Below are 23368 nucleotides of genomic sequence, written 5' to 3' on the forward strand. Positions count from 1 at the left end.
TTAAATTAAATTAAATATTCCAACATTAATTTGAACTTTGTATTAAATGTTAATATATGGAAAGGAAAGATGTGGCCTTTTAGATGTTACTGAACTTTCCATTTTCCACCAATCCAGCTAATAATTGCTAATAAGTGATACTGGGATGTGCCATTCAGCTACAAAGCCATATTTTCTCAATTAGAGATCAAGGTCAAGCACATATTAAAAGGATATATCTTGCATTGATAGAAATTGACTCAGAGACAGAACTTGTTAAAGACTGTATGATAAAGTGGGCTCAGAATTTTCAAGAAGTCATTACAATGGATACTTGGGAAAAGATTTGGGTGAGAAATGTAAAATTTACGCAAGCTCAAAATTTAAGAGAGAATTTTTATAAAATGTTTTATAGGTGGCATTTAGATCCTAAAAAAATAGCAAGTATGTATCCGAACTGCCAGCCTAAATGTTGGAGGTGTGGTGGTGAAGATGCAACGTATTTTCATATATGGTGGACCTGTAAAAAGGTTAAAGCTTTTTGGATTAAAATTTGGTGGAACATGCAAAAGATATTTAAGAAAAGGATAAAGTTTTGTCCGCAATTGTTTTTACTGGGCATTATTACTGATACTACTGTTGTGGACACTAAGTTGATGTTGAATTTAATTACGGCAGCAAGACTTTTAGTAGGGCAATACTGGAAGAAGGAAGAACTGCCGACTATAGAAGAATGGACTTTAAAAGTCTCCAACCTGGCGGAAATGGCAAAGATTTCAGCGTATGTGAAAGACCATTCGCAACAGAGATATATTGTGGAGTGGAAAAAATGGATTGATTATATCCAGAATAAATATGGGACTAAAAAGTTTCATCTGGCATTTGAATAAGTATTGATGTGATATTTATATTGCTTGTAGTTATTTTATAAGAGTTAAAGTGCGATAGATTTAATAGTTTATTGTTGTTTGCATAAGGTAGATTATGATTGTTTGTATTTTTATACCCTGTATTTAGCGCTGGGAAGTCGGGGAGGGGGGAGGGGGAAGGGAGGGAGGTGTTGGGGAGGGTTGGGGAGAGGGGAGGGGGTTGGGAGGGGTTTTGTTTTGTTAAAAATAAAATGTATTGTAAAACCTTTCAATAAAAAAGCCATATTTTCTCCACCCTGAATTTAAAAAAAATTCAAAAGAGGGTTAAACAAAACAAAGTTTCCCCATATTTTGCTGTGAGCATTACCTAAATTGCCCTGACATATCATACCTACAACCAGTATCTGATCAGTAGGATAGCTGCCACCAGCCTCAAGATAATTCTATTCTATCCAGCTGCAAAACTGTATCAAGAATTTATACTTTTAATTGTAGGAAAATACAAAGAAACGTGTTTTGGACTTTCCAACCTAGAAATATATAAACTTTGTGCCAACCTAAAATAAAGTGAGGCCATTTTTTGCAGGTGGAAAAAATTGTAATAAGAAATGTTATCATTAAAGCTATAAAGCCAAGTCTCTAAATATAAAACCAAATGTAGGGGGGGGGAAAGGGAGGGTAAGAATAGCATGTAAGGAATTCCAATAAAACCAAAACAACCTAGCTATTTTCATTTATTTATTACCACTTTGAATGTGGGGATGGAAGCATCATTTCCATTCTCGCTATCCCAAATCCCTCCAAAGTAGTTTGACGTTCAATATGCAATTATTTTCATTGCTGTAGTCTTCAAATATAGAGGACATTTAAGAAATACCATGTTTTCCTGTCATCTGATCAATTCTACATTTGAGAATACAAAAACCATCCCAACAAAAATATGATCCAAAATATATATAACATAAAGCAAGTACTATATATTGCTCTATTAGATAGATAGATAGATAGATAGATAGATAGATAGATAGATAGATGAGATAGAGATATAGATAGATATAAATAGATATAGATATAAATATATAATACTGTATGAGTAATCTTCAACTTACAACCATTTGTTTAGTGACTGAAGTTACAACGGCACTGAAAAAAAGTAACAACTGTTTTTCACACCATGAAAAACTTTGCAGTATCTCCGTGGTCAAGTAATCAAAACTTGGGATGTTTGGCAACTGGCATGCATTTATTATGGTTGCAGTATTCCGTGGTCACATGATTACCTTTTGCAACCTTGTGACAAGCAAAGTCAATGGGGAAGCCCAATTCACTTAATGACTATGTTGTTCACTTAATATCACTTAATATCTATGGAAGAAAGGTTGTAAAATGGGGAAAACTCACTTAACAAGCTCACTTGTCTTCCTTAGCAACAGAAATGTTGGGCTCATTGAAATTTGTTTGAATATTAGTAGCTTGGGATGGTAGTTGGACTGTTGATATGATCTCCAAGCTTGGCAATTTGGCTGCAAATGTTTCGACTCCCTTTGGAGGGGGGGGCATTTTCAGTGCGCTTTGAATTGTGCTTGTCTGTCAGAGCACTGGCCTTTAAATACCTTTTTGTGTGATGTAAATTAACATGGTTGTTATTTGACTGGATGTTGCTGAGTCATGGTCTGGTTTTGGCTGTTTGATTGGCTGGTTGTTGTTGCTGGACAAGTCCTTTGTATTTAAGTATCCTATGTGTGATGCAAATGGTGTTTGTTCCTTTGGTTGCCTCTGAGTGATGGTCTGGTTTCTTGTGGGGGGGGTTTATGATTTTTGCCGTGTGGTGGAGTGCCTGTTCATTTTAAATGCTGCCTTCAGGATTGTAGTTGAAGTAGGTTTTTTTGTTTCTCAGTGGTTGGGCTCAATTGTGGTCATAAGTCAAGGATTACCTGTACATAAAATATAAACATACAAATACAAAAATATAAAAGTACAAAACCCATCCCATTTTTTAAAAAAAAGCCCAGCAGAAGAGGCATGCTACGAATCCAGTCTGCTATGAAGCTACACTTGGTTAGTCTCAACAGGCAGGCCTCCTCGGCTGTGGTGTCCACTTTATGAAACATCCTCATCCCAAAGTGTGATTTGCTTCAGCCCTTTGGATTTTCCAGAAGCCCCTCAAAACCTTGTTATGCCATTGGTCTCTGATAGTTCTATTATCTTTAATTTAAGAAAGAATTAAACAACAAAATACCCAACCCACCACATATTGTGCAAGGTGAAAATTATAAGAGTACTAATTATAAAAGAGCAAAAGAACAAAAATGTGAGAAATATTTTGTTAAGGATAATATATTTTGTTAGAAGAGAAGGCCAGCTTAGATTCTTTGTGTGTTTAAACTACTTCTTGCTTTATGAAAATGTCACAATGATTTTTACAGGAAAGGAGATAATTAATGGTAAACTCCTGGGCTCAGTGAAAACTAAGTGAGATGTGGAGAAAAGAAATGAATCGCAATAACGGAAAAAGATTTAGCAACAAATAGCACATAATGAGTTAGCCTGAAAATAAAGATAATTTTTTTTCACCCACCTGCATTGTATAAAGATCTTTTGTCTGAAACAGAACTGGCTAGAACAGGGTTTTCCAGTATTAATTTTTATAATATTATGTTATATTACATTTTATTATTTTTATAATATTCAATTTTAAGGCAACACTTGATCTGAGCTGATAGTAACTAAGCATTTTTTTAGTCAATTAAAAGTCAGCAGGCTGAAGTTTTATAGATGGTAACTATGCTGTTAATTAGTCAGATTTGATTGGGGTAGTATAAAATATTGTTAAATACATAAAGAAACTGACATTACCTCTAATTTATATTTTAAAACATTTGAACAGTACCTGAATAGTTGGAAAATTGAAAGACTTGGAAAAAAATAATGAAAATGTGAACCAGGTCAAAGTTGCAACTTGTTTTGTTGTGAATGGCTGAGAGTTGCAGGATTCCATCGTGCTCATAGCCGCTAATGTCAACTATATGGACTCTAAGGCCCAACTAGCTCATCTTTTAATCACTTTGGATTTATGTTTTTATTTTTTGGATTTATGCTTTCTTTAAACATTAAGAACCTTCGGGTTTGCGCTTGCGGCACTGGTGAATGCTCAGGGAGAGCTGTCTCTCCGCCGTCCGGTTTTTCTCCATTGAGAGACCCTGAAAAGGGTCGAAAGTTGCCCTGGAGGGGTAATGACCCTGAGGAGGCCCTCCGACTGATTCCAGAAGAGCAGCAGCCCTCTGTTTGATCTGGAGCAACTCCTTTGGACTGACGAAGAAAGGATCTGCCATTAACATGGCCGATCAATAAGACATTTCCTGCCGAAAGCCAAAATTACTGCCAAGCACAACAAAAGCAACGTGAAGAATTTGGGTGAGATCTTACCTTTCTTATTTCCCCAACTACTTTCCTGTGGAACCGTCCTGAAAATTTCTTTCCCCCCCTTTTGGAATAGCGGCATTTGCCTACTTGGGGAATTAAAGCTTCAAAAGAAATGAAAAACATAACTAAACTAAATAACTAAACAACTGGACTTGCACCTTTAGAATATTTGGGGTACCAAAAAGTTCTTATTTCTACAAGGACCTTTTACCCTATTTACTTTTTAAGCTGGAAAAGAAAAAAAAACAGAAAAAAATTAAACTGGATAAAAGCTTTATTTGAGTCTGGAAAAAGATTTTACATGCTCTTGAGGATATCTTGTGGCGAAGCCTGGTATAGCAAGGAAACTTTCCTTTTATTGTGAGATCTGGCTGCAGCCCAGATTTGTCCTTGGCACTATATTTAAAGATAAGAACTTGAAACACCTGGCAGCAAAAACAACTTCCAGGAATAGTGGAGGTGGACATTTACTGACCCTTATCAAAATTAGCCTCCACCAAAGACTTATCTGTAAACACCATAGAAATGGAGGAATACTACCCACAACTTAACTATAAACTTATACTTGAAAAAATCCTTGAAGCGACTGAGCTAATGAATTCCAGACTGAAAAATAAAGGTGCCAGCTTAAATCTACCAAATGAAGCCCTGATTGCAATTGATGAACTGACAAACCAAAAACCAACAGAAGAGGAAGAAATTAATATTAAAACAGGAGACTTTAAAGAACAACAAGTACAATCTACTGAGAGCTTTGACACCCAAACCTTGATTTCAACTACAAAATCCACAATCCAAAAAACAACAGAAGCTGAAGAAAGCAACAGTAAGATGGAGGGTATTAAAGATCTTCAAGCACACTATATTGAGAATCCAGCCAGCCAAACAACAGCTACAACACTGGACATGACTTCTTATCCAAGCCCGATGGAGCCAGAAGAAGAAGACCAGACCGAACCAATGGTAGCTATACTAAATCAAGCATGGGGAATTGAATTATTAGAGCAACAATTTAATGATTATAAAGGGGCCAGTTCCTTTGAAAAATTGACAACTGGATGGTCTCCCTTGATTCATACAACGTGTGTAGGAATGAAGGGAGACCCACTTGAGAAATTAAAGGCACTGGTATGGAAACCTGCTTGGCACAAAAAGAAAGCCAGAGTTAGATTTAAAAAATGAGTTCTTTTCTTTTGTGATTTATAATGACAGAGCCTAAAATTTCTTTTAATAGGCTAAGGGGAGTCTTTAAAAGATATAAACTGATTTTATATTTAGGATTTAGATTTGCAAGGGAAATGAAAATCAGTATTAGAACATAATTTTGAATTATATTATAGAACTTGGAATGATATAATAAAAGATAGTTTATTAATAACTGATGAGCCACTAAGATGAGAAAGAGAATATATTTGTGAAATAAAATAAGAATGTATTTAAGCAAACAATATATGTATTTCAGATATGACAACTAATATATAATGAAATAGGGTAAATTTGGGTTACCCAAAAACTAAGTATTATGGATAGGTAAAGGTTCCCCTGCACATGCGTGCTAGTCGTTTCCAACTCTAGGGCCGGTGCTCATCTCTGTTTCAAAGCCAAAGAGCCAGAGCTTGTCCGAGGATGTCTTTGTGGTCATGTGGCCAGCATGACTAGACGCCAAAGGTGCACGGAACGCTGTTACCTTCCCACCGTAGTGGTCCCTATTTTTCTACTTGCATTTTTTACATGCTTTCGAACTGCTAGGTTGGCAGAAGCTGGGACGAGTAACAGGCACTCATCACTCTGTTACGCGGCACTTGGGATTCGATCCGCCAAACTGCCGACCTTCTGATCGACAAGCTCAGTGTCCTAACCCAAAGGCTAATTTAGAGCACTGTAATTGAAATTAGGTAAAATTAAAAAACAGGACATGGATAAATATAAGTAAAAATATATTGATAGTTGTCCCAACTGACCATGTTATAACTAGAAATGTATTAATTTGATTTGATATTGTAATTAAGGGAATTGGAGAGGGAATTTTTGCTGATGTAACCTGAGATATGTACAAAAAGATTTTGTTATTGGACTTTTGACTGCCCAATCACCACATTGCTTCATAAATATTTGGATGTAAAATTGGAAAATTAATAAAACTTGTTTTTTTTTAAAAAAAAGAACCTTAAGACTGGCAAATTTTATTTAATTCACTAGGTTGAATGTCCTTCAATCCTTTATTTTTTTAAACAACAACAACAGTTTTAACTATAAGTTTAAAGATTTGTATTTTTTGGAATAGAATTGTTGGCTTTGGAAAGTTTTGTATAAATTTTATTTGCATAATATATGCCCTAATAAATTAGTGAGGGATGAGGTTTTAAAGGATGGGTTTATAGAAACTGGGGAAGATATGGAATGAGACGATGTTTGGCTTTATTTTAAGAGTTAGTGGTATGGTCTTAATTGTTGCTGAGAATGGGTGAGATTTATTTATTTTTTCTTTTCTATGTTTTTATTTTTATCTTCTTTTTCTGCATATTATACGTCTTTATTTTGTTTTATATAATACAAGTTTTACTTGTATTATATAATACATAATAAAATTATTGAGAAAACAAAGAAAGTAAAGGCTAAACACCCAGCAACTTGAGACTAAGAACTAAATCAATGCTTATGAATAAGTATTCTTTATTTCTAGAGCCAAAGTTCTGAGTTATAATATATGTAAATCTGTTTCATAGTATTAAATAATTTATTTTCTGCAGTACTGATGGTACTTACTTCTCCAAGAGACGATTTCTATTATTATGGTGATGAAGTATCTTTAATGAGCACATTTGTGTAACTGTACCCCAAGGCAAAATTATTCATGCAAAAGTATACCTTTCAAGTACCATTAAGAGATACCTTTAGGTATTTTACAAGAAACAGTAATTCTATTTCATGAAAATAATCCGAAATCTAAATCCATCCATCCATCCATCCATCCATCCATCCACCCATCCAAAATAATCTCTGTATCTTGAGAATCTTATCAATCAGACTTGGTTCTATTTTGCTATCCTTCACAGTTTCTAGAAAAGAAGACCCAGCTGCACCATAAAATTAATGTTATTACTTTGCCTAGACACTCAGTTCAAATATGTACTGCAAATATTCAAGGCAAATCACTGAGATGTTTTCATTGAATAATGAAATTCTGTACTTCTCTAGGACCTCTCCTTAATCATGTAAACAGAAATTAGAACATAATGCACAACAGCCTTCCCCCCCTCCCCATTTTGCACAGATGCCTTTTCATAATTAACTTGCACAACCATGATTACGGAATATATTTTCAATCCTTTTTTCAAAACTGAATATTAAATGAACTTTAGATATTGAAGGAAACTTTTAAAATACCTTATTCACATAACAGAATTTCTTGTAATAGTTTAAGAATTACCCACTTGAAAGGGGAAAACAGCATTGGTTTGAGGGTGATAAGGAATATTTTTTTAACCCTTTAAGAGGAATATTTTCATCTGTTGTAAATATTTTTTATTACAGCTTAGTTATATTTTCCCTACTATTCCACAAGGATATTCTGTTTGGGCAAAGTCTTATCAACTTCAGTTTTGCCTAAGTTATAAAAGTCTTATCTATGTTGTACTAAAACTGTTGCTGCTATTACCTTCAGCCTGCATCACAGGGCAACAATTTTGGAACTAGGTATATCAGATAGGCTAATATACAGAATGCGCCTGACTCCCACGAGTCCTGAGGGAATAAAATTTTACGATCTCCCAGTTCATAATCCCTTGCTCCCTCCTTCATTCAGCAAGTAAAGAATTGATTCGTCATGGAGGCAGCATTTGAACATGAGAGATGGTTTACTGCATAAAGTACCTACAAAGTTGTCATTATAATTTAATTTAATTTAATTTAATTTAATAATTTGATTTCTATACCGCCCTTCTCCCGAAGGACTCAGGGTGGTGAACAGGGCAATACACAGTAAAAATCGAATACAAAAGTTAAAAAGTCATTAAACATCATGCCCATAAAATCAATCCATATTAAAATTAAAACTAGTTTTAAAAACCCAACCCCATCCCGTCAGACCAGGCCAGCTTGTTCAAAAAAGAATGTTTTGAGATCGCACCGGAAGGAGTGAAGGTCGGGGGCCATCCGGAGCTCAACCGGTAAGCGGTTCCAAAGGTCTGGCGCGCCCACAGAGAACGCTCTCCCCCTGGGGGTCACCAATCGGCATTCTTTGATCGGCGGCACCCTGAGGAGGCCCTCTCTGTGGGAGCGCACTGGACGGAGGGAAGTTGACACCGGCCGCAGGTGTTGCCGTAGGTAATCCGGACCCATGCCATGAAGGGCTTTGTAAGTCATAACTAACACCTTGAACCTCACCCGGAGAGCAACCGGTAGCCAATGCAGCTCGCGGAGCAAAGGTGTAACATGGGAGTATCGGGAAGCTCCCAAGACATCTCGCGTGGCTGCATTCTGCACAAGTTGGAGTCTCCGGGTGGACCTCAAGGGCAGCCCCATGTAGAGAGCATTACAGTAGTCTAGACGAGAGGTCACGAGCGCATGAGTGACTGTGCGCAAGGCATCCCGGTCTAGATAGGGCCGCAACTGGCGCACCAGGCGAACCTGGGCAAAGGCCCCCCTAGTCACAGCTCCAATATGCTCTTCCAAAGAGAGCTGTGAGTCTAGAAGGACCCCCAAGTTGCAGGCCCTATCTACGGGGGGTAATAGCTCACCCCCATGGCCAATGATGGAATAATCGGAATTTCCCGGGATGCCGGCACGAACAGCCACTCAGTCTTGTCAGGGTTGAGTCGAAGCCTGTTCCTCCCCATCCAGACCCGGACCGCCTCCAGGCAACGGGACATCACGTCGAGGGCATCGCTGGGGTGGTTTGGGGTAGAAATAAAAAGTTGGGTATCATCAGCATATTGGTGATACCCAACTCCAAAACCACGAATGATCTCACCCAGCGGCTTCATATAGAGGTTGAACAGGAGAGGCGAGAGAACCGATCCCTGAGGGACTCCACAAATGAGAGGTCTCAAGGTCGATCTCTGCCCCCCTGCCAACACCGACTGCGAACGTCCCAGAAGGTAAGAGGAGAACCACTGGAGAACTGTGCCTCCCACTCCTAACCCTCTGAGACGTCGCAGCAGGATACCATGATACCAAACAACACTGAAACGTAACCAATATTACAACACATTATGTTGAAAAAACAAGGAGATGGTTTGCCAATAACTTCAGAGTCATTGGTAAGTTGAGTCAATGGCAACTGGACTTTTTTTTCTTTTTTGGAAAGTCTAGTTGCCATGACTTAACTTACAGACAATTCTACCTGGATGATTGAAAATCTTTATCAACATTTTCAGAGTCACATTGCTTCTATGAGAGTGTTCAGTACATATTTTTCTCTCCTCTAGGACATGATGGCTGGCATCATCAGCCAGTGGCAAGCCTTTAAACACCCTGGAGACAGATCTTTATGGATTTTATTGTAGAGCTCCCTGAAAGCTCTGGAAATACAGTTATCTGGGTGGTTACAGACCTATTCTCTAGACAAGCCCATTTCATCCCTTGTCCCAAAATCCCAACAGCCAAAATGCTAGCTAAACTGTTTGTGCAACATATCTATTGCTTCCATGGGGCCCCACAATGCATCATAGCAGACAGGGGAGTCCAATTTACTTCTAAGTTCTGGAGAGCTTTTCTAGATCTTTTGGGTTCTAGTAAAGGACTCTCATCTAATCATCATCTTCAAACGAATGGGGAGGGACAGAATGACTGAACTCTGTTCTAGAACAATACGTTAGATGCTTTATCAACTATCAGCAAGGTAATTGGACAGATCTGTTGCCTTTTGCAGAAGTGGTGTATAATAAGGCTGTGCATTTGAGCAGTGGTTATATCCCTTTCCAGGTTGCCAATGGACAAACATTTGTCCCCATTCCAGAGTTACCCTCCAAAGAACCTGAAATCCCCTCTTTGCAAGAATGGATCAAACAATTACAAAACACCTGGCCAGTAGTATGTAAAGCACTAGATGAGGCCAGAAATACCTATAAAGTCCAAGCTGATAAATAGAGGGTAGAACAAAAACCTTTTAGGATTGGAGATAACATTTATCTGTCTAAAAATACTTACAATCTTTGCAGCCCTCTAAGAAGTTGGGGCCTAAATTTGTAGGACCTTTTCCTATTAAGTGCATTATTAACCCAGTGATGGTGGAACTAGAGCTCCCTAAGAGCCTCAGACAAATCCTTCCTGTCTTTCATTGTATTTACTCAAGCCTGAGATTAGGCCTCTGGCCCTTTCCATGCCTGTGCTGGTGTGGGTGGAAGGAGAACATTTTGAAATATGTGAAGTTCTCGACTCTCGAAAACTCCATGCTTCCACCCAATACTTAGTAGCTTGGAAAAGCTTTCCCTCTCCACAGAACGAAAGGGTGTATAAAAAGCATGTTAAAGCTCCTAAACTATTTAAATGATTTCATGCAAAGTATCCTGACAAGCCTGACTGATGTGACTGTATTATTTGTTTTCTTCCTTTTCCCTTTTTGTTTTACAGGTGGCTTTCCCATTTTTCTAGGGGGTCGGTATGTCAGGCCCCAAAGAAATCTATCCTCATTTATTCTAGCTTTGTAGCTTTCTTTGTTGCCTTCCATTCCGTTGGGAGGGGGGAGTCTTTGTGGATGCTTTGCACTGTCTGCTTTGTTGCCTTGTTGCCCTTCCCCCAGGGGATGGAATATCTCACCCTTATCTTTGAGCCAGAAGATCTTAAAAGTGAGAGAGACCTTGAAGAGCCCACCAAAAAGACCGGTTACCAAAACACGATGCCACCTGTGGGTTGGCTGGGATTCAAATGAACACTGGGACACTGGGGGGAGGAGTATTGGATGCTACTTTTAATATATTGCTTTGCGGGTTTTTCTCTCAGATCTTGCCTTGATTGCCTGCTGTCACTAGCCCCTAATAAAAGTTTCCTTTTGAGACAATGCTTATTTCAAGAATTCTGCTTTCTTGGGTGGCTTAGCTGAGGTAGGTCCTTACAGATAGCCTAGAATCTCTATGTAGCCAAAAGCGAGCTAAATCCAATCCCCCCCAAAATGTGTTGTCCCTTATCTAACTCCTAGCAGGTGTTAACCATTAATTGTAAATATTCCTTTGGACAGGTATAAATCAGTTTAATTGGACCTTCACCTATGGACTTGATCTTTCACACCTGACAGCATTAATTTTAATACTGTAAACTTCAATGAATATAAGTCCTACAAACAAAAGCTCTTTTGGGGTCTTCCATAGTTTTTAAAAATGAAAAGTGGTCCTCAGAGAAAAAGGAATCACTTTAAGAAACATTTACTTGAACAAAATAATAAACACATCTAGTATATTTACTTCTTTATGCACACTATAAAGAATTATCTGAAATATTTTGATTGATTTTTGAGTATAATTGCTGGATTTTACAGCTGCCAATCATTTCTTTATAATATGCTAATAATTAATTTTAGAAAGCTAAATAATAGTGACACGTAGCTGTAAAGTTCCAGGGAGATTGCATTCTGATAATTTGTGAAATGATTTCAAGTAAAAATAGTGATCTTCAAAAAACCTGAAGAATGAAATAACATACTATGTGTAAGTTTGTTTTATCTAGAAGTTGAATATTAGTTCCCGATTACTTTTTTTTCCCAAGGCAAATTTCAAGGAAGGGCACACAAAACTCAATAGCAACACAAGTTGTATTTTCATGCATTACCTCTCACTTTCCTTTATGATCTCTTTTCCTTTCTTCCAAGTAAAAGTTGGCCTTGGGGAAGCTTTAGGCTTACATTCAATGGTTGCATCACTACCAACTTTAATAAAAGTTATTTTTTTTAAGAAGGTTTTGGAGAAATCTGGGCCCACAGCTGAAAGATAAGAGAGAACTCAGAATTAATGAAAACCACCATCAAATTGTCTTGAAATAAATGTTGACTTTATTCTGAATTCTTTTAGAATTTATCATTATTGGTTTACATAATTAACCTTCAGAATATCCCCAAACCATGGTTAAAGGTGATAAATAAAACAAGTGGAACATTGGTTTTCATTAACTAATTTGTTTGCTACATTCTCTGTATTCCTGAAAAGCTATTCCAGAGACTGACAAATCAGCTAGGACAATGAACATTGTGTTCTGGGTAATCACTGAAAAGTGTTGTAATCTTACACCAATTAAATGTTGGATGAAAAGCAATGAGATTATGAAATGCTTTCTACATGTTAATTTCAGTGATACTAAACATTGGTTTTGGTTCCCTAGGAATTTCATGACCTTCATGGTTGCTCATGACTATAACATTAAGTAATAACTTGCATCTGTAAAATATTTATCACAAATTGAATAATGCAGCCAGAACTTTCAAATCACCCCACATCTTCACAAAACAATTTGCAATTTGTTTTCACATAAGCAGTTCATATCTCTGTGCTCTGCCTCCATCCTTGCAAATAAAGCTACAGATTAGCAGATGACAATAATCTATGAATGGATGGATGAACCTATACTAACTGAATGGCTACTTACTGTGAATATAGTTTTAGATTTTCAAATCTGCAACTAATTCTACCATATTGTCTTAACACATTTCACAAAGAACTATTATTAAATAAAGTACTGTGATATACTGTAGGACTGGACAGGGACATCTTCAGAAAGATTAAAAATAAAAATAAAATGGCAGATGGACTACATAATTAAAGCCCTGACCCTTTTTAATGCTTGCGATGCATATTTAAAAGGCATGAGGGTTTGGTTGCACAGTTCTGCCTGCATCTTCATTTTTTAACCCGCATCCCATAGTCACCCCTAGGACTAAAATAATGTGATTCATTTAGTATTATTAAATCTTCCACGTTCCTTTTTTAAATATATACTAGTCCTATACCTCTATGTGGCCCTTTTCCCATATCCAGTTAATGTCTGTATTGTGCCATCTTATTCACTATTAAATATAAACATGGTTTCAAAAATAAACATTTATTTATTAAGCCTATGGGAAGCATTTTTCCTTCAAAACAAGATCTATTATATCTTTTGCTGAGGTGGAGAAGGGGAAATGGTTCACTGCATTCCCCTACCCAAAACTGATTTTTCAGTACCTGACTGCACTGTAGCTTAGCTTCTAAAGAGCTAATAGGTAGTGAGGCAATAAATGTGTTGGGTAGCTTCTGGGGGTGAGGCTTTGAAACAGACCTGGAGAAAACCTTTTCTCTGTAATTTGTTTCTAGTGATTAGTAGGAGATCTATTCTGTATTTCTCCTGATGTAATGTAAATCAACTTTCCTTATAGCTGCAGGGTTCACAATGGCAAATGAATGTTTGTCATATCAAGCATCTAGTGAGGGAAAACTGATCTAGCATTGAGTAGTAATAATGATTTAAACAGCCACTGAAAAACATGAGCTCAAGGATGTTTTCCATCAGATTTATTGGCTCACAGAATAAGTGATCCATCACGCCATCACAGAATCACTTAGGAGACTGGGAGACAGAACATCAAGTGGCAAAGATAAGAGCTGTGAATAATGTTGTGAATGAGGAGACAGAAAGATATTATATATAAGAATTACAATTAATGCTCCTCCCTCCCTTTCTGTATTAGAAACTATCAGGGAAAAGGCAGATGCCAGTATTACTAGAGAGACTATTTACTTCATTCAAAGTGAGGTAGAGTATATCATTGTATGTGCTCCCTAATTAAAAATCTTCTAAATGTAATAGTCTTTTTCCCTGCTGTGCTTTCACTATACAACTTTATGTTTAATATTTAATAATGTCAGGTCATCTAATCATTTCAAGGTGTGGTTGTTTTTTTTTTTTTGCAAGATGGAAATATATTTCAGGGAGCTTTACATCATGGCTCAATAACCAAGGATTAAAACACTTAAAAAACTATTTCTTAATATAGAATGTCACTTGATTCAGCATCTGGCCAGAAGAAAAAAAAAATCAAACTGAACCAAATCCAAAAACGCCTGTTTTCTAGAAAAAAAATATCTACGTTGTTATAGAACATTTTAGAATAGTATGTATGTATGTATGTATGTATTTATTTATTTATTTATTAATTATATTTTTATACCGCCCTTCTCCCGAAGGACTCAGGGCGGTGTACAGGGCAATAAATATATAAAAAAAACAGAATATAAAAGTTAAAATACAATTAAATATAATGCCCAAATTTAAAATTTAAAACAATAATTAAGAACATATTTAAAACCCCAACCCTAACCCATCAGACCAGGCTAGATTGCTCAAATAAATACGTTTTTAGATCGCGCCGGAAAGAGCGAAGGTCGGGGGCCATCCGGAGCTCAACCGGCAAGTGGTTCCACAGGTCTGGCACGCCCACAGAGAACGCCCTCCCCCTGGGGGCCACCAATCAGCATTCTTTGATCGGAGGCACCCTGAGGAGGCCCTCTCTGTGGGAGCGCACTGGACGGAGGGAAGTTGACGCCGGCCGCAGGTGTTGCCGTAGGTAATCTGGACCCATGCCATGTAGGGCTTTGTAAGTCATTACCAACACCTTGAATCTCACACGGAGGGCAACCAGCAGCCAATGCAGCTCGCGGAGCAAAGGTGTAACATGGGAGTATCGGGAGACTCCCAGCACAACTCGCGTGGCTGAATTCTACACCAGTTGGAGCCTCCGAGTGGTCTTTAAGGGCAGCCCCATGTAGAGAGCATTACAGTAGTCCAGACGAGAGGTCACGAGTGCATGAGTGACTGTACGCAAGGCATACCGGTCCAGATAGGGTCGCAACTGGCGCACCAGGCGAACCTGGGCAAAGGCCCCCCTAGTCACAGCTCCAATATGCTCTTCTAAAGAGAGCTTAAGTAACAGACCTTAAGTAAAAAACAGCTCCTTCAGTTTATACTTTTGATCCTTGGCGGTTTTCCTAGCTGGGGAGAGAATTCTCATTTCCAGTGAGGAGAGATTGGCAAAATGTGCCTCAAACCTTCAATGCCCTCAGTAGAATTCAATTCATATACTTTCTAAAAATCCAAATACTTTTTTTTCAAATTCATACAAGTAGTCCTCGACTTAAAACCACAGCTAAGCCCAAAATTTCTGTCATTAAGTAAGACATTTGTTAAGTGAATTTTGCCCCATTTTACGACCTTTCTTGCCACAGTTGTTAAGTGAATCGCTGCAGTTGTTAAGTAAGTAACACAGTTGTTAAGTGAATCTGACTTCCCCCATTGAAATTTGTTTGTCAAAAGATCATAAAAGGTGATCCTATGTCTTTTGGACATAGCAACGGTCATAAGTGTGAACCAGTTGCCAAGCATCTGAATTTTGATCACACAATCATGGGGAAATGCTATAAAGGTTGTAACTGTGAAAAATGGTCGTAAAATCACTTTTTCAGTGTCATTGTAACTTTGAACAGTCACCAAATGAACTGTTGTAAGTCGAGGACTCCTTGTACAAACAAAATGCAAACTTATGTTTAAAATCATTTTGCGGAATAAGGGGACTTACCTTCTCTGCAACTAGCCAATCAGTACTATGTTTTCATTATAACTTATTTGCTTCTGGCATGTTCATTACTTAGCAACTACTTTCCTTTTTTGGCAGGCTTAATGGCAAAGCTAGGACAATATTGATATTTTGTTGATTATTGTGATTTTTTTTTAAATACAAACCTCTTCCTCTTGACAATTTCATTTTTAAAATACCACTAATATGTGGATTTTTTTGTGTTTGAATACATTTACCATAATTACCTGATTTTGTTTTTTCTAAGTAAAAACTACATCAGGTTGGGAAAGTCTGAGATCAGAAGAAAATGGCCTATCCTTTTCAAGTTAGACTACATCTTAAATAATTGAATCATAGCGAGTTCTAGCTACTCTGTGATTGCACTGATCTGTTTATACAGTTTTATCTCATCTTTCTTAAAATTTCCTAGAAGACTGATTTCTTTAACATGACTATCTGGAAAAAAAAACTGTGCATTTTATTCACTCATTCTAGTATGTTTAATAGTTTTCAACTAAGGAACTATTGCGCACATCATTTTTCCTTTATAAATGTAGAAATATTGTCCTTATTTTCATTGTTACATCTTTACACTTAGGCAAAACTTTTTATAGGTACTGTAAACAATTTAACATAAGACAAAATTGAACACTTTTATATTATACATAATTTGTATTTCTTTTAAGTATACTGTTCAATAATATATTACAGGCAGTCCTTATACACTGTCTCATTCAGTGACTGTTCAAAGTTACAACCTTGCTATCTCTCAATCACATGACTACCATTACAGTCAGTACACATTGTCTTGTGTCTGACCTTTGTCATTTTCCCCTCCACAGCCTGGTGTATTCCCCATTGTGTGTCTACTTACTCTATTCCAGAGGTGTCAAACTGCCTGCCCATGGACCGGATGCATCACATGGAAGCCACGCCCACTCCAGCTCTGGCAAGGGGAAAAAAGTTGCGATACATCACGACACGTCACGTGATGCAGCGAGTTTGACACCCCTGCTCTATTCTAATCCATTTTTCTCCAGTCTCTCTCCTTGGGGTGAAGGAAAAAAAAAAGACCAGGCAATTTCTATAGACAATCTCTCTTTTCCTTGATCCAAAAACACTCTCCAAACAGGCATATTCAATTACAACAGAGTAAGTAGGCACAGAGCGTGGAATACACCAGTTTGTTTAGCAGTTTGTGGCTGCCAACATCAACATATTGCTTTCAATGGGTATTCCCTATTGTGTGCCTGCATACTCTCTTATAATCCCTTCCTCTCCACTGAATATAAAAACAAATTTGAATTTTTTTCTTGTTAACTTTCCCAGTGCTAGGGTGAGCATTCCCAAGGGTGGGGAAATGGTTAAGAAGAAAATAAAAACTAAGTGTGAAATAATTAGTCTTGTCAGCTTTGAGTCAGCTATCCTTGTGCTGTTCAAGGGATCTAGCAATGAGGAAAAGGAAAACTCAGTTGGGATCACATGATTTCACATTTAGTGACCACTTGATTTAGCAAAGGAGTTGCCAGTCCCAATTGTGGCTGCTAAATGAGGACTCTCTGGAATAGCTGAATAGATTTTAGAGACATCGAGAGTTTTCTTTAGATTCCTTTTATATGAAATAATCTTATAGGAGATAAAACTTTCCAGTATGGATCCTATTTTGCTGAATTCTATTGTTCCTCCTTCCAAAAGAAGTGTAAAGATTAATTTTTCCCTGAAAATATCTATTGATTTTTTCTATTGAATATATGTATTGATTTTTTTGAACAAGAAATGAACAAAAAATAAAATTCTGCTTAGAAAATATTTTAAATCTACTGAGCAGATACAAATACTGTATGCTGCTGAACATTCTTTTTCAAAAATATAAAAATACCAAAACTTTATTCACTGTTTTAAAAATGAAACCTTTTTATTGAATCTTAGGTATATTTCACCTAAGAGATTTCTTACAGTAGCACAAGTGAACACAATAATATTTCAAAAGTGCTAGGTATAAAAGCAAAAATAGAGTAAGGTTAATAAAATGAAGTTGCAGATTGGGCCAGTGTGCTCAGATCTTTTCTGTTGATCTGAAGTTATAATATTAGTCCTAGTAGACAATCACTTAAATATGAGCCAGCAATGTGCTGCAGCTGCCAAAAAAGCCAACACAGTGCTAGGCTGCATTAACAGAGAGATAGTATCAAGATCACGTAAAGGACTAATACCACTTTACAATGCCTTCATAAGGCCACACTTGGAATACTGCATTCAGTTTTGGTCACTATGATGTAAAAAATCTGTTGAGACTCTAGAAAGACTGCAGAGAAGAGCAACAAAGCTGATCAGGGGACTGGAGGCTAAAACATATAAGGAATGGTTGATGGAATTGTGTATATCTAGTTTAATGAAAAGAAGGACTAGGGGTGACATGATAGCAGTGTTCCAATATCTCCAGGGTTGCCACAAAGAAGAGGGAGTCAAGCTATTCTCCAAAGCACCTGAAGGCAGGACAAAAAGCAATGGATGGAAACTAATCAAGGAGAGAAGCAACCTAGAACTAAGGAGAAATTTCCTGACAGTTAGAACAATTAATCAGTGGAAGAACTTGCCTCCAGAAGTTGTGAATGCTCCAACACTGGAAGTTTTTAACAAGACACTGGACAACCATTTGTCTGAAATGGTACAGGGTTTCCTGCCTGAGCAGGGGGTTGGATTAGGAGACTCCAAGGTCCCTTCCAACATTATTATTACTATTATTACTATTATTATTATTATTCATCACACAGTCAGTCAGTTGTTGTTGTTGTTATTGATGTTAGCAACAGTTTTCTCAACTGATTCTTAAACAACTATACAACTGTGTAGCCAAATGCAGAAAATTTACATCAAATTTACACATTACATGCTTACACAATAGTGCTTTTGGTATCACACTAAGTTGTGACGGCAAACCTATGAAATGCATGTGAAAGGTTGACACACCAGCATTTACCCATGCTGGACAAGAACTATTCTTCCTGTTTGAGTCACCAAAGAACAACAATATAAGAAAAATGTGGCCCTCTACTACTCAAAACTTAACATGGATTCTTGCCATCCATTTCAGCACATTATCTGTCATCTTAAAAAATTGTGATTGCGGGTGACACGAAGGAGACAGCAAAATATGATAGAAATATGGCAACTGCTCACTTGTTCCATCCATGACATGGGGCGCTTAAATGTAGATAATTCTTCCTCTTTTATGGGAGTGTGTGCGTGTGGGAGGGACATCCAGCAGGGTCAAATTAGGCATTTTCTGAATTTTGACACACCAAGCCCAAAAGGTTTCCCATCAGTGCATGAAAGCCTTCCAAAAGACTTGGGAGGCTCTGCAGGCTTCCAAAAGGATTTGGAAGAAACTGCCATGTAAGAAGCTTTGGATGTTATACAACAACTGAACCTCTCTGCTATTCCTTAAAATAGTACAACAGGAAATAAAAAGATGTTACTATTTTAGAAATAAATTCAGCAAGCACTACTTTGTGGGATTCAAGAAGAAGTGTGAAAAAAGTCAGGCCACTTCAGGGATGAGCAGGGAGGGGGACACCTTTTGTGGATCATATCTGAAGTGTGCAGACAGCCAATTCTGTGATCTAACTCTTACCCACGTGGATCCATCTATACTGATCCTCATCATTTTTACAGCCCTCCTCCCCTCCTGCAGTATTATTTTTAGTTAACAGCAGGATAAATGTTTCAAACAAATATGCAAATACAAAATTAAATAATTCTTGTTTGGCACTCCAAAGCACATAAAACAGACCCACCGGGGCTGTAAGAAAAGATCTTGTCCTTGACATTATGCTCTTTGGTGATCTGCCCAGTTAGATAATTCCACTGAAGTGGCAATTGACCCCTTGCCAGAATCTGCTGAGGTTTTACTCCAATTGTTTAATAATCCATTGCAGAATTATTGCTGTCCAGATAAACACTACACTCAGCTCAAGTTCCAGTAAACAAATAAAGGTAAAACTGAGACGACAAGGCTACATGCAACTCTTAAGCACCTCTGAAAGTTTATCACTGTATCTATCATTTAATATTAAAACTGTGTATATGAATGCAGCAGAAGAGACTGATTATTAATTGCTATACATGGGGAACAATTAAGTGAATTAAATATAATCAATTTAAATCTTTTATTATTGAGTTGTTAGAAAATTTTATAGCAAGGAATAAAATTATAAAATGCAAAATGAAAGAAAAGGAAGGAAGGAAAAGAAAAAAGAAAGAGAAAGAAAAAGATTCCATGAAAAACTGCCAATAAAAAAGACAAGCAAAGAAATAAAATAAAAAGGGGAAATTATAGATATGTGTATCACATTAATCAAATGTCAAGCAGATTTCTACATTTGTCTTGGGAAAGCATTATTATATTGTAAAGTATAATAAAATCTAGTCAAATATGAACTATATTAAATCAGCTTTATTTTTATACTTGCCACCCTCACTTTATGTATTGTGGAATTATCAAACTGGATGGAACGCAATTTGTGGCTTAGGAGAAAAGAAAAATACCCAACAACAACTCCCACCTTATCCTGTCTAGCTTTGAAAGCCAAGTGGAGCCAGTAATTAAACTTTATAATTCACCACCATTAGATGTGGGGCTGAGTACCATCTTTGCTGCCTTCAAAAAGGGGTTGTGCCAATTCATGGAAGATAATGGAGATGAATGACTTTTAACCTTCATGGCAGTGTGCTTCCTTATTGAGACCATCTGCTTGGAAACTGGTAGCCTTCCTTGTGCAGTTGGTTGGCCACTGTGAGATTAGAATGCTGGAGAAAATGGGCCAGTAAGGCATTGCTTGCGTTCTAATATTCGGATCCACTTAGAAGTTGAATGGGAGATAATCAAGAGTAACAAGGGCCACAGGTAAGGCTAGGAAGTTAAAAAAAAATCCTTGGGAATGGGATGGCAACCTATTTTTATGCTTATATTTTTAAAACTAAGATAGAAGAGATTACATATAAAAATGGTATACCTGAATATATTCATTCCTATTTCAAGCATTCCTGGAGGACAGTTTTCCCAACCATGTCAGTATACCTCCACACCTATAGAGGGTACATTGTAACATTCCAACTTTGATGATGATGATGATGATGATGTGTTGTTGTTGTTGTTGTTGTTTCCAATCATAGAAATCTTAGGAAATGGTTGGGGGAAGTTAAATAACCCTTCACCACTACTGAGTTAAAGAGTTGGCAGATTCTAGAAGGAAATTGGCTATCCGTTTTCCCAATCCCTATCCTGTTTCCATTGTTTCTATTGCCAACTACTATCAGCTGACTCTGTTTACCCTCCAAGTTAATGGATAAACACAAATCGATTTTAAAGAATGAGGCTCTCATTGGGTCATGCTGAAATAAGGGAAATGCAGGTGAATGTCAGTATGATTAAGGGATGTTTGTGTAACTCACATTCTGCACGAGATGAAGGCAATACCCTGAAGATGAGGGGGAAAAATGTGCCTGGTTACGGCAATGGACAAGTGTACTCTAAACAGAATGAAGGAAAAAATAAATAGGGCTTTGGACAATTTCCAGTAGTTCTGCAAGCAATTTTTATTCTGAATTGTTTAATTTGTCATACTGCCTTTTTGGAAAAATAACAAAAGTTGCATAAAATTAATTTTGCAATAAATGACTTCACCAAAACAAAACAAAAAAGAATAAAACTACAATTAAAAAGTCAATAAAATAATTAACGCAATTTAAAATGCTCAATTCCTCCTGTCCACCAAAAGGAAAGAGTGTGTGTGTGTGTGTGTGTGTGTGTGTGTGTGTGCACGTCCATGCACAATATGTTCTGAAACTGGATTTGCATATTGTTTGTATCTGTGTTTACAGGCAGTGAACCCCACAACATGTCCATCTTTACATCAGATAATGCACAGTAAAAACTCTTTCATTGCAAAGAAGTAAATTATTGTTCTAAGAATATATAATAGCAAAATATGACATACAACATTTCACATATAGGAACAATTATTCCCACTGACTTTCAGAAAATGCTTTCGATCAACTTTTCTGGAATTTAATTAATATCATGTTAATTAATGACTTCATTAGAGGCAATAAAACAAGTTAAGGCAATAGAAACTTTTCAATAGCTTTTAAGTAAAAGAAGCTCACCAATTACGCTCAGTTCAGCACTGACATAGATGACTCCATATCTATTTTCTGCTACACACTGATACATCCCAGTGTCGGAGAGATTCACACTGGGAATGGTAAGTGTTCCATGTTCTATTTGAAGTCTTTCCTGCAAAATAGTTAATAACATAAACGTAAAAAAAAACTTTCCTTCGGAATTTATATATTCCTGCAATGATATTGCTTTGTCAAACAGGTGGGTAGTGTCAATACTAAGGCTAAAAAAAGTCATATATAATTAGTATGATGGAATCTTTGCCAACAAAATTCATATCATGATAAAGGCAAAAAGCATTAGTGAATTGTGATTAATTCCAAAGTTTCTTCTTGTTCTCAGTGATTGGACATCTGAACAATTTTGATTAAGCCCATTAACCTGAATCTAAAACTACGGTTGTCCCATGGCATGTTATGGCTTAATTCAGCCTGACATGTTCTTCAGAAATTCAGCTTTCTGTTCCCTTGAAGGTTAATGGAAAAGTAATCATATTCAGTGGTGCAAACTGCAAAGCAATTGTATGCACCCCACCAGATTAAAATTGTTATACCCCAGAGATATAAATCATAACATTTTAATAATCTTTATTTAAGTTTAATGTGATTTAAATTCAGAACCATCTGCAAGTGATCAGCATGAAGAAAGTCACATTAGCACATGGCACAAAAGAATGGACAGTCAGGGTTCAGCCTAAGGATAAAGAACTCACCAATAACAACAATAACAAAAGTAGCAGAGTGCTTCTCTACACAATAGGAACCTGTGTGTATTTTAGCAAATCTTAACATGTAACAAATATAATCTTGAAAAGATGTTGGGCTCTTAGTGGTAGAGTTGAAATTTAATGTTGCACAGCCTTTATTTGATTGAATCTAGGCAACAACAGTTTCAGAAAGTGCAAGTGAAAGCTATTTGCAATTTGCTTATTTTTTGCCCTTAAAATTGAGACAATCAAGGAATGATCTCCTTCGGTGAGATTAGGAATAGAAGGGTGCTGATAAGATCTTTTCCTTTCTTTCTATAGCTCATTAATCTTTAGGTATTTCGGTGTGACACTGCTAAAGGTAGGTCAATTCCCTCAAGTTGGCCATGTCAGCAGAGGTCCCTAGAAGTGAAAGGGATACAGACTAGAGAGCTTGTTTCCATTCTACAAAGTTCAATTAAAAGTTATACACTAAAAACACAAAACAGAAAAAAGGAGGTTTATAGCCTGAATAGCTATATTCCCATTTTTGTTTTTCAAGTTAGCATTTAACAGAGGTTTTGTTATAGGTGATATTTTGTTTGCCTGTAGCGTTGCAGCAACTGAAAAATTGTGCAGCCATTATATGTATCTTTCTTCTCCTCAAAGCAAATATGCCCTGCAAAGGAATC

The 23368-nt window shown here is 36.9% G+C and overlaps 1 protein-coding gene across 1 annotated transcript in view; it reads right to left on the reverse strand.

Annotated features, from left to right (window-relative positions):
* The window catches only part of LOC308663538 (contactin-4-like), a 288569-nt gene that overhangs the window by 86645 nt on the left and 178556 nt on the right, over positions 1-23368 (reverse strand). The window contains exons 9-10 of the mRNA XM_081320031.1: positions 21976-22105; positions 12036-12186 (exon numbers count right to left, since the gene is read on the reverse strand). Coding sequence (XP_081176157.1) covers positions 12036-12186; positions 21976-22105 — 281 coding nt within the window. The remainder of the gene's footprint in view (positions 1-12035; positions 12187-21975; positions 22106-23368) is intronic.

This window comes from Vipera berus (genome assembly GCF_964194415.1).
Source record: "Vipera berus genome assembly, chromosome: 2".
In the NCBI taxonomy this organism is placed as follows: domain Eukaryota; kingdom Metazoa; phylum Chordata; class Lepidosauria; order Squamata; family Viperidae; genus Vipera; species Vipera berus.